Below are 12,240 nucleotides of genomic sequence, written 5' to 3'. Positions count from 1 at the left end.
TCTGGAAGAGCAGTCAGTGCTCTTAATTGCTGAGCCATCTCTCCAGCCAGACAATTGGGTATTCTTAAAGGGAGGAATTAGTTAAAAGAGAGAGGTTTTTCCCACATTAAAAAATGGGAAACATTCGAGACCAGCCTGGTCTACAGAGCTAGTTCCAGGACAGGCTCCAAAGCCACAGAGAAACCCTGTCTCGAAAAACCAAAAAAAGAAAAAAAAAATGGGAAACACCATTACGTTGGAGGGATTTGGGTCTCTATATTATAAACACTGGACAGTTTGAAAATGGAATGGTTAAATAAGAGGATATCTAATTTAGATGAGACTTATGTAATGTCAATTATAAACATTATCAGCTTTATTGTTTTTGCCTTATCACTAAAAAAGTTGCTTAACCTGAGTGTTAAGATACAAATTTTAGAAAAGCTTAATGAGGGCTGGAGAGATGGCTCAGAGTTAGAAAAACTTAATGAAACAGTTCATAGAGATATTCAATTCTAGACAGAAGAATTTAATGGAAAGTACTAAGTAATTCTAGAAAAAGGTTTCATCTACTTTCCTCTACGTGGTTTTGGGTTCGAGTCTCTATCAGTGTTCCACAGTGAACCATAAACACACCTAACAGTAACTTCAAAGTCTTTAAAAGGGAGATGGGGCTCCAGGACTATGATAACACCACTCAAACGAAAAACACCACCTGAAGTTCCGCTTTTGTACTTCAAACTGCTCAGAACAGTTTCGAGGTGGTTAGCTGAGATGATCCAGCCTCACAGACTACTCTAGCCAGGACTTGAGACAAACCTTGCCCTTTCCCATTACGCAGGATTTGACAACCCAAATGTTTATTTTCCCGATCCCCTAAAGATGCTCCCCCCCCCCCAGACATCAAGAAGTAAATTTAAGAATAGGAAGCCCATGTTCCCAAGGTGTGGGGTGGGTGGTTTTTGGTCGTTCAATGGGTTTTGGATGTTTGTCATTGTTTAGGGGGATTGGTTACAAGTTGTTACTGGTAATGGTCAGGAAAAAGAGCTAAAAAAGGAAATTAGATTCTAGGTTCTTGTTTTGAAAAGGAAAAAAAGGAGGATATTGCTAAGATAAAAGGGCTAGGTAGGGGTGGCACATGCCTTTAATTCCAGGACTCAGGAGGCAGAGGCAGGCAAATCTCTGTGAATTTGAGGTCAGCCTGGTCTACAGGAACTAGTGTTGACAGGCTCCAAAGCTACACAGAGGAACCATGTCTCATAAAAAAAAAAAAGATAAAAAGGTAGATTATTGAATCACTTTTAAAAAGCAACTACTAGTTTTAATTGTTTTATACTGTATTGGATTTTTACATATTGTATACAATTTTTTAAAGATTTATTTATTATGTATACAACATTCTGCCTCCATGTATGCCCGCATGCCAGAGGAGGGCACCAGATCTCATTACAGATGGTTGTGAGTCACCATGTGGTTGCTGGGAATTGAACTCAGGACCTCTGGAAGAGCAGTCAGTGCTCTTAACCTCTGAGCCATCTCTCCAGCCCCCGTATACAAATTTTGTATATTGATACAAATGTGTAGTTAGAACATACTATTCATACATTTCTACTCTTGTTCAAGGTATTGTACCTACACAGCTCACTTAAGGTTTTTCTTGACAATGAGATGCATCTGCTCCTGGCAGCACCAATTTACTTCATTAAAGGATGATAGACATCAAAGAACCTCTATATAGGAGTTTACATTCTTTGTGGCAAAAGTTAGCCATTTTGGCAAAGAAACTGCCCTTTCCTCGATGGTTGATAGTATGCTGTTCAAAGCAGGACTCAAAAGAAGTGACTGCCAAACTTTGCCAAGACAGGATATGACAGTCCTTCAAAATTTCCTTCTTCACAGAAAAGTCTGCCAGATATTCTAGATATGTAGGCCAAAGACGGATGCTCCAACATTACAAATAAACTTGGGTGACTGTCCATGCAGCCAGCTGTGTCTGTCATTTCTCTTTTTTGGAAGATGCTTGCTCTGCACTTCCTATTTCCTCAGGTAATAGTCTGTCCTTCTCAGGTCTTTGGTGGAACCGAAGACTAGATAACTGCAGTCACAGTTCCCCTAGTCATGGTAGAAGAAAGTACTTAGGTAGGAAACGCTTGACTCTTCAGGAGAGGACAGCTGATGGAGTATGTTCTTTAATTTGCCAAATACAAATGGATTGGACATTGCGAATGTATTTCTTATTTGATAATTGTTCTTGTTGCATATAGTTTCATTTTGTTAAGGTTAATGCCTTTCCTTTCTATTTGGACAATACTTGATAATTACTACTACTACCATTACTACTTGATAATTATTACCACTACCACTACCACTACCACTACCACTACTACTACTACTAGTACTATGGTTTTTTCAAGATGGGGTTTCTCTGTGTAGCTTTGGAGCCTGTCCTGTGTAACTCACTCTGTAGACCAGGCTGGCCTCGAACTCACAGAGATCTGCCTGCCTCTGCCTCCCTATTGCTGGGATTAAAGTTGTGCATCACCACCACCTGGTGATAATTATTCTTATTGTATATAGTTTTGCTATGTTAGAGTTAGAACCTTTCCTTTTTAATTAGATAGTAAGGGGGAAATGTTACGGGAATTTGTCTGTTGTTGTACAATGTCCAATGGAGTCACAAGTTGGTTCAGGAGGCAGGGTTAATATTCAACTGGTCCAAATGGATCATGGAGATCCCTGATGGACTTGGGAAAGAGAGGCCTATCAGAAGCCATTTCAGGCTTCTGCTTTCTCACAGGGCTTTGAAGTAAAAACCTTGAGACAGAAAACTTAAAGTTAACCAAAACATTGTGTGCTAACCTTGAAGACTCAAGCTCTGGAAAGCACCACAGAGTGTCTTCATTGCTTGCTGCTTATCACTAACAGCAGGTGTTCTAGCCACTGACCTTGCAACTGCCCCCTTAGCTGCCAAGCTGCCGAATCCCTTCCCCTTCCCCCTTCTCCCTTCCCCCTTCCCCAGTTCACCCTGCACAAGTTTCTCACTGAGCAGTATTTAAGACTAAAGCTTGCTTCAATAAACAGAGACTTTGACAAGAGAATTTTGCTTGGTCTCTATTTCTCTCGCGCACCCATGTTCTTTCAGGTAGCGCTCCCTCAGACCCTGGAATAACTGGACCTGCTGGGCGGGTACAGAGGCTTACAGGGAGAGGAGGTGAGCCCGAAGGTCACAAGGGCCCTTTCCAGCTTGGAAGTGAACAGTGTTGTGTGTCGTGGTCACTTGGCGATTGTCTCAGGTTTTTATCTTTAATGTTTGTCCCCAAATTTTATTTTATAATAAATGGTTAAAGAAATCACGTTAGGGTTTATTGTGACATTTTCTTGTCTGTAGCTGAGAATGTCCTCCTGGAACTCTTGTGTAGCACAGGCTAGCCTGGAACTTGCTATCTAGTCCATGCTGGCCTCTACCTTGTGACAGTCCTGCCTCAGGATTCCAAGTGCTAGGATTACCTTCACTGAGCCACTGTACCCACCTAGTGTCTTTATACATCCACTGTGAATAGATCTCTAAGCTGGTCTAGTGTAACTCTTCAAATTATTCTAAGGCATACTCCATTCATCATTTCATCTGGAAGTTTGTATCTGAGAGATTCGGACTCTTCAGTAAATCCTAGGTCAGGACAGGCTCCAAAACCACAGAGAAACCCTGTCTCGAAAAAGAAAAAAAAGAAAGAAAAAAAACTATCTCTCTTTGACCTTGAAAACACGCTTAATATGGCCGCCACAAATTTGATTGTTATAGATTTGTTATAGATGACTAACTACTAACCTGCATTTCTTTTTTTTCTCTCTCTTTTTGGTTTTTCCTGCCTCTGCCTCCCGAGTGCTGGGATTAAAGGCGTGCGCCACCACCACCTGGCTAACCTGCATTTCTTGTTTGTAGTAATAATATAATAATTTTCTTTCTTTCTTCCTTCCTTCCTTCCTTCCTTCCTTCCTTCCTTCCTTTCTTTCTTTCTTTCTTTCTTTCTTTCTTTCTTTCTTTCTTTCTTTCTTTGGTTTTTGAGACAGGGCTTCTCTGTAGCTTTGGAGCCTGTCCTGGAACTAGCTCTTGTAGATCAGGCTGACCTCAAATATAATAATTTTCAAGGACTAAAACTTTATATTACATTTCTAAATGAGTTGCATAGGTACAATATCTTAAACAAAAGTAGAAACATATTGCCAGGCGGTGGTGGCGCACGCCTTTAATTCCAGCACTCGGGAGGCAGAGGCAGGCGGATCTCTGTGAGTTCGAGGCCAGCCTGGTCTACAAGAGCTAGTTCCAGGACAGGAACCAAAAGCTACGGAGAAACCCTGTCTTGAAAAAAAAAAAGGAGAAACATATATATAGTATAACAAAATAACCTTAAATTTGAATCAATATATAATAAGGAGGCCCCTAGTTTGTTCCTGGCCGCTTAGCCCTGAAATAATCACACAGAAACTATTATGTAAATCACTGCTTGGCCCATTAGCTCTAGCTTCTTATTGGCTAACTCTTACATATTAATTTATCCCATTTCTATTAATCTGTGTATCACCACATGGCTGTGGCTTACTGGCTAAAGTTCTGGTGTCCGTCTCAGGCTTCTCTGTCTCTACGCCCTTCTTTCTCCCAGCATTCAACTTAGTTTTCCCTGCCTAAGTTCTGCCCTATCAACAGGCTCAAAGCAGCTTTATTTATCAATGGTAATCACAGCACATCCCACATCATCAATATACAAAAATCCATACCAATATAAAATATTTGAGACTAGTAATTGTTTTTTTTTTTTAGTTTAAAAGTAGATTCAATAACTTACCCTTTTTTCCTATCATTCCTATAGCCCGTTCCCCTCTTTTGTTTTCAGATCTCTTTCTGAAATCCAACCTCCCTTACAGCAGGCTTTTTCTTTTGGGCCACCACCGAGTTCCCAAGTCACGACATGGAGACTTTAATATTAGCTATGAATGCTTGGCCTTACCGGATGCTTATCCCAACTAGCTCTTATAACTTATTTTAATCTATTTCTCTTATCTACATTTTGCCTCGGGGCTTTTTCCCTTTCTCTTCTGTACCTCCTACTCCATGTCTTGCAGGAGTCTCCCTTTTTTCCTCCCTCATTCTCTCTATTCCCCTCAAGCCTAGATTCCTCCTCCTATTTATTCTTTCTGCCTACCAGCCTGCCTATCTCTCTACCGCCTAGCTATTGGTCATTCACCTTTTAATTAGACCAAATAGGTGCCTTAGGCAGGCAAAATGAAACCGCAACACATCTTTACATAATTAAACAAATGCAGCATAAACAAATGTGATACATCTTTGCCTAACTAAAGTAATATCACAACATTGGCCTGTTTGGTTTACTCCCCTCTTTTCTCTCTGAGAGCACCAAGCATGTGTGTCGTGGATAGATATACATGCAGGTGTGCAGGAAAACACTCATACACAGATCTTCTTTAAAAAAAAAAAAAAAAAAGAAAGCCCGCGCGGTGGTGGTGCACACACACCTTTAATTTCAACACTCGAGGCAGAGACAGGCAGATCTCTGTGAGTTCAAGACTAACCTGGTCTACAGAGTGAGCTCCAGGACAGGCTCCAAAGCTACAGTGAAACCTTGTCTTGGAAAAAAAAAAGGGGGGGGGAGAAGGAAAGAAGGGAAGCAAGAGCAAGGTAGTGAGAGAGAGAGAGAGAGAGAGAGAGAGAGAGAGAGAGAGAGAGAGAGAGAGAGATAGGAAGATAGATAGATAGAAAGAAAGAAAGATAGAAAGAAAGAAATAAAAGAAAGAAAGAAAGAAAGATATGGTTAGTCTAGACATAGCCTTCAATCTAAGCATCCAAGCATTTATGAAGCAGGCAAACTGTTATAAATTCAAGGCCATCTTGTGGACTATTATATAGGGAGTTCCAGGACACCCAGGACTGCATAGTAAGATGCTGTCTCAGAAACAAACAACAAAATGAAGTTGGAAAACTGGTGAAATGGTTTATTGGATAAGGCACTTGCCTCCTGGCCAGAAGACTCCAGTGGAAGGGAGAGCCAATTACCACACGTTGACCTCTGATCTCCACATGCACCTACACATGGACACACATAAATCAACAACTGTAAACAACAACAAAAACCAAGATGGAGAAGGACCGAAAAAAGACATTGAACTTTGGTTGATTGGTCTCTGACATGTGTTCAGATAGAAGCACTCACAGGCACATCACATGTACACAACCATACAGATGCATACATGTTCTACACACACACAACAAAAATAAACAGGAGCTTTCTTAGCTTAAAAAAATTTTTTTTCATAAGAATGACAGCTTTCCCGGGAGTGGTGGTGCTCGCCTTTCATCTGAGCACTCAGGATGAAGTAGGAGCAGGCATATCTCTGTGAATTTGAGGTCAGCCTCGTCGACACAGTGAATTCCAGGACAATCAGGACTACGCAGAGAAGTCCTGTCTTATAAAACCAAAACAAAGAATGATAGCTTTACATTAAATCAAGCCAAAACTCCTCTGAGTACAGACCTGTGTGTGACCACATAGGTCACTGGCCCACAGAGTGACCCTGACTTAAGCCCTCTGGGGAGGACAGTGTTCCAGATGTCTCTGGAATTGGACTTGAAGATTATTCTGGCTTCTATAGAGCCTGGGTCAGAGGCTGGGGTGGGTTGGCTGGTTTGGCAGCCTTGTGAGAGGAGGAAAGAAAGGGAAGTGAACAAAGGGAAGGTCAGGGTTTGAGTGGAATCTTGAGGAAGCAGAGTCTATTTAGGGTCAGTGGGAGCCCCCGCTCCCGCCCCCAAATGTGTCTGCCTTCACCCTTCAACAGTTTCCTCTCTACGCCCTGCTCTTCATTCAGACCGTGGTCCTTAAAATGACATCTGGCACAGGATGGGCAGTGTGACTCCCTTTGACCACCAGAGGGCAGATCATTCTCATGTTTAAATTTGGGGTGGGGGCGTGGTCTGAGCTCCATTCCGTTTCCCACAACTCCGGAGCTCTGCTTTCCCTCTCCTTTTCCCCAGGGGTGCTGCTTGTGTGGCCCTGGAGTGTGGCCCAGGGGAATTTCCTGGAGTCCCGTGGGTTGATTAGTCCTGCAAACCTGTTGCCTTATGAAACCCTCTCTTCCCTCTCTCTGCATCTGTCCAGCTCTCACCGTAACTAGCAGATCATGGGTACCACTCAGTCAGCTCTCAGAGGTTCACTTGGTATTCTCCCTATAACCCCTTTACATTCAGGGACCTAGGTCCATCCCTCCTGTTGCGCTTAGAGGGAGGTCAGTAGGCAAATTCTAACTTCTATGGAACCAGGAAAGGGGGAGGGCTTGAAGCAGAAGTCAGCTTAGTCTCTGCCTGGTGGTACTCTGACAGCACATTGTCATCATTGTCATCTACGGAGTCCGTGCCTGAAAGCCGTAATCAGGTCATAGATAAAAATGGCCCATACAGAAGTCTCATAATGTTTTAAGTAAGTCTGTGGTTCAGTGTTGGGCACAGACTGGACAGCTCTGGGAGACTCCACAGTGAAGTGAAGGTAGACTCGGGTTGCTGCATGGATTTCTTAAGAGCTGGGAGCACTCCAAAGCTGAAGAAGACTTCAGAGCTGTTAAACTCAGTAAGTCCATTTATCAGTAGGGAAATTGAGGTCCGGAAAGGAAAGGGACATCTTCAAAAGCTCTGGCCCTTGTGCTGTTCTGTGGTTTCGTTGTTCCCCCATTCCCTACCAAGGCTATCCTATGTAGATAAGGCTGAATTTGAACCCTCAGAGATCCTCCTGCCTCTGCCTCCCAAGTGCTGGGTTTAAAGGCGTGTACCACTATGCCTGGCTAAGGAATATTTTTTAAAATTTATTTTTAATTTTTAGGTACAAGTTGTACTTGCTTGTCTGTATATACACTGCACACACATGCAGTGCTTCTGGAGGCCAAAAGAGGTTCATGAGCTACCATGGGACCAAACCCATGTCCTCTGAAAGAGCATCAAGTGCTTTGAACTGCTGAGTCACCTAGCCAACAACTGGTTTTGGTGTTTTTTGTTTTGTTTTGTTTTCAAGATGGGTTTACTGTGTAGTCTTAGCTGTCCTGAAACCACTCTGTAGACCAGGCTGGCCTCAAACTCAGAAATCCACATGCCAGGGGCTGGAGAGTTAAGCGCATTGCCTGCTCTTCCAAAGGTCCTGAGTTCAATTCCCAGCAACCACATGGTGGCTCACAACCATCTGTAATGGGGTCTGGTGCCTTCTTCTGGCCTGCAGGCATACACACAGAATATTGTATACGTAATAAATAAATATTTTTTAAAAAATCCACATGCCTCTGCTTCTGGAGTGCTGGGATTAAAGGCATATGTCGCCTTTGCCTGGTTTGGTTTGTTTTTGAGACAGGGGTTTACTTTGTAGACCTGCCTGCCTGTCCATTATGTAGACCAGGCTGGCCAGGAATCATCTATTCTGCCTTTGGGTTTTTGTTTGTTTGTTTGTGCCAGGATTAAAGGGCAGACCACCATACTCAGCTTAAGGAATTCTTTCGTTTTGGTTGTCTCTTTTTTTTTTTTTTTTTTGATGCTAGGGATTGACTTCATGGCCTCTTTCATGCTATGTGGGGGTGTTAAATAGCACTCTCCCGCTATCATACAACCCCAGGAATCCTTATTTTCATGAGTGCCTATTCTTTTACCATGAGTTTCTTTGTCTTAGAAGCAAGATTTGAAATGAAAATTAAAATAAAATGGTCTCTCCTGAGTTGCCTTGTATAATTTTTTTTTTTTCGAGACAGGGTTTCGCTGTGGTTTTGGAGCCTATCCTGGAACTAGCTCTTGTAGACCAGGCTGGTCTCGAACTCACAGAGATCCGCATGCCTCTGCCTCCCGAGTGCTGGGATTAAAGGCGTGCGCCACCACCGCCCGGCTCTTGTAGAATATTTTAAAAGGTAATTTAAGGCCAGGGATGATAGTACACACACCTGTAATCAAATTACTTAGGGGATGATAGAGACAGGAGGATCAGGGGTTCAATGCCACCCTTGGATGCATATTAAGGCCAGCCTGGGCTATGTGATACCTTGTTTCAAAAAAATTAAAAACCTGGCTGGGCATAGTGGTAGGTAGTATACACCTTTAATCCCAGCACTTGGGAAGCAGAAGCAGATAGATCTCTATGAGCTCTTGGCCAGCCTGGTCTACATAATAAAACCATGTCACAAAATCAAAACCGACAGTAAAAATTAAATGTTACATGATTTTAAAAAAATGTTGATTTGTATATATATATATATATATATGTACCTTTATGGATTTGTGTGTATCACTTGCATGCAGGTGCTAGTAGAGACCAGAGAGCATCAGCTCTTCTGGAATTGGAATTCCAGGAGGTAGTGAAGCCACTCGAGGTGAGTTCTGGGACCTGATCCAGGTCCTCTGAAAAAAAGGAGGTGCTCTTAAATGATGAACCATCTCTCTAGCCTGTTATGTTTTCTTTCTTTTTTTCAATTTTTTAAAAGATTTTTATTATGTATACAGTGTTCTGTCTGCATATATGCCTACTCGACAGAGAGGGCACCAGATCTCATTACAGATGATTGTGAGTCACCATGTGGTTGCTGGGAATTGAACTCAGGACCTCAGGAAGAGCAGTCAGTACTCTTAACCTCTGAGCAATTGCTCCAACCCCCTTTTTTTCAATTTTTTAAAACTTTTGTGTGTATGTTTAGCCTGTATGTAGGTCTGTGCAACTGTCTGTCTAGTGGAGGCTACCACCTGGAACTGGAGTTACAAAGTTAAAATTAGCCACCTATATGGGTGCTGGCAACATGAACACTGGGCCTCTGGGAGAGCAAGGAGTGCTCCCTCTTGACTTCTGAACCAACTCGTACAAACCTTAATGACATTTTTAGTGTATAGGTTAGCATAGCATGCCCATGGAGGCTGGACTTGGTTCTTTAGACTTGGTTCTCAGTTACTATATGGGTCTCCAGGATCAAGTTCAGGTACATTGAGCCCTTTAGCCAGCCTTTGTTATGTGATCCCACATCCCCAAGATCACACAAGCATTTTCTTGGGACAGAATTGTGTTGTAAAGGTGCCTGCCTGTCCCAGGGCATGTCAGATGGCTATCTAGAAGCCAAGATGGTCGGGAGACGGCAGGTGTACAAAGCAGGAGACAGGTAATAGGGTGATAATACATTTGGCAGTTGACACGCGTTGATAGAAAGGTTGAACGATAAGGTGGGTTTTATGAGCTAACGGATAAACATGATGATGGGAAGTTGCGTTAGGATCAAATACACCAACCACAGGAACAGCTAATAGTTGCATTTTTCTAAGAAGTCAAACAACAGTTACAGGTACAGGTGACTCACACCTGTTCAAGGTTTGAAAATAAACGAAAACTGACGGAAAGAAACGAAGAGATAGAGTCTGTTAACCTCGGTAGGTCTCGGGTGTTGCCGGAAATGGCTGATAACCGCCCTCAGCTGAGCGACGGAACGGGGGCGTGGCCGGTTTAGCACACGCGGAGACTCTTCGGGTGTTTCCGGAAACTACCGAAAGTCAACTCCAAGTGGGCGGAGAAAGGCCGGTAGGCGTGGCTGTCGGTTGGCTCTGGAGTTGCGGAGAGTCTCTTCGTGAATTTCCGTAAACAGAGCCGAAGCTTGGTCTTCGGAATCGAGGAGGTGCGCTCGTCCCTGGGGATTACCTTCTTCGGTAGTTTCCGGAATTCACCCATAGTCTGGGCCGAGCGGAGAAGGCTCGTCCCCCTCCCGTTCCTAGTTGTTTCGGATGTTTCCGGCTCTTGCCGGCGGAAAGAGCCGAGGGCTGGCGGTGGTGGCGGCCATGTTGGGAGCAGCAGGTCCGGCGGAGGCTGCCTGTGTGCCGGGCGCGGAGCAGTGCGGCTGAGGGCAGGGGAGGAGCGAGGCAGGCGGCCGGCTGCGGCGGCAGAGAGTAGGCGGAGCGGCGCGGCCGGGCCGAAAGGCGGCACAGCCCAGCCGGGGGTCGGGGGGGTGCGGTCCGGAGCCGCTCGGAGCCGGCGAGGCCTAGCCCGAGCGGCGCATCCCCGGGCTGGCGTGAGCGATCGCCCGGCCTCCCCGCACCCCCGGCCGGGGCCCATGCAGCGGGTGCGCCTGCTGTGAGAAGCCCCGCCCGGTCGGGCTCCAAGCCTTCCCTTTCCTCCCTTCCTCCAAGCTTCTCGATTCCCTCCCCTGAGATACCGGCGCCATGTCCAGCGCTCGGACCCCCCTACCCACGCTGAACGAAAGGGACACGGAGCAGGTAAGGAGCCCTTAAGGCTCCCACAATTCTGTGGCTGGGCCCTTGCACCTTGCGGAGCCTCCTCCCTCTGCTCTCCTCGTGCTCCTAACTGCCTTCTGCAAGCCTGGGCTGTCCTGTCATCTGGCCCCGGGCTCTAGTCCCGCACATCCCTCTTCCGAGTCCTGACCTGGGACCCCACCTTGTCCTGACTGAGCTGCACACTTGTATCTCTGCCAAAACGCCCCTTGTCTCTCAGCGCCCGCCTGCGTTCTTCCGTGCTATCTCCCCAGCTTCCCCTTCTCTTCCCTTTTCTCTCAGGGGCCTTTCTAGTCTTCCTCCACCCACGCTTTAAAGCAGCCACCTTTCTCCTCTTCGAATAACACCCCGCGGTTTGCGGCGAATTGTTGTCCACCTCTTCCTGCATTTCTCTAGCCTTGTACCCCCTCTGCCCGCACCGGCTCTCCCAGTCCTCGGTTTTCTCCCTCAGGGGTCCTTGCCCCGGAGTGTGTTCTCGGTCCCTATCTCCTTTCAGTTCCCCAGCTTTTTCTATCCTTCTTTCCTGTTCCAAATTGGGCTCTCCCTGTTGCTTGCTACCCACCAGCTCCACCCTCGTCACCTTTCCAAATCGTTCGCCTACTCTTTGCTCATCACTTTCCCTTCTTTTCGGCAGGAGCTCCCTTGCTCCTGGCACTGGCATGTGTCGCTTCCGTGTTTCCCATACAGCTGTCATGCGCATAGTTTTCCCACAGGTTGCCTTTGGGGTTCCAGCCACCGCTCCTTTCAAAGTCTTTAGATCGCTCCTGTTTCTTCCCCCTGGGGTTTGACATTTAAGTTCCTGGGCTTCCTGTCTGAATGGTCTTCCCGATTATCCCTGGGCTCTCCCTCCATCATGGAAAAGACAGTGTTTCAGCCTGGCTGTATTAACATAACCTGTTGCTCAGTCTTTGGCGGACTGCTTCAGTCCTTACCTTACTGCCTACTTAACTGCAACACAAATTAGATAC

General features: G+C 45.2%; 1 protein-coding gene across 4 annotated transcripts in view; it reads left to right on the top strand.

Moving 5' to 3' along the window:
- Positions 1 to 10,641: 10,641 nt before the first annotated feature.
- The window catches only part of Mark2 (microtubule affinity regulating kinase 2), a 68,407-nt gene continuing 66,808 nt past the window's right edge, over positions 10,642 to 12,240 (top strand). For 2 of the 4 annotated variants that reach the window (XM_050136692.1, XM_050136689.1), the window contains exon 1: positions 10,811 to 11,257. Coding sequence is in view for 1 of the 4 variants with exons in the window: in XM_050136690.1 (XP_049992647.1) it covers positions 11,204 to 11,257 (54 nt within the window). In the remaining 3 variants the exon portion in view is untranslated. Of the gene's footprint in view, positions 10,663 to 10,810; positions 11,258 to 12,240 lie in introns of those variants that run through there. The other 2 variants (XM_050136694.1, XM_050136690.1) reach the window with 2 other exon arrangements.

This window comes from Alexandromys fortis, unplaced genomic scaffold (assembly GCF_014885135.2).
Source record: "Alexandromys fortis isolate MF-2015 unplaced genomic scaffold, M_Fortis_MF-2015_v1.1 scaffold_3, whole genome shotgun sequence".
Lineage (NCBI taxonomy): Eukaryota > Metazoa > Chordata > Mammalia > Rodentia > Cricetidae > Alexandromys > Alexandromys fortis.
This window is presented reverse-complemented; position numbering and strand designations above follow the sequence as displayed.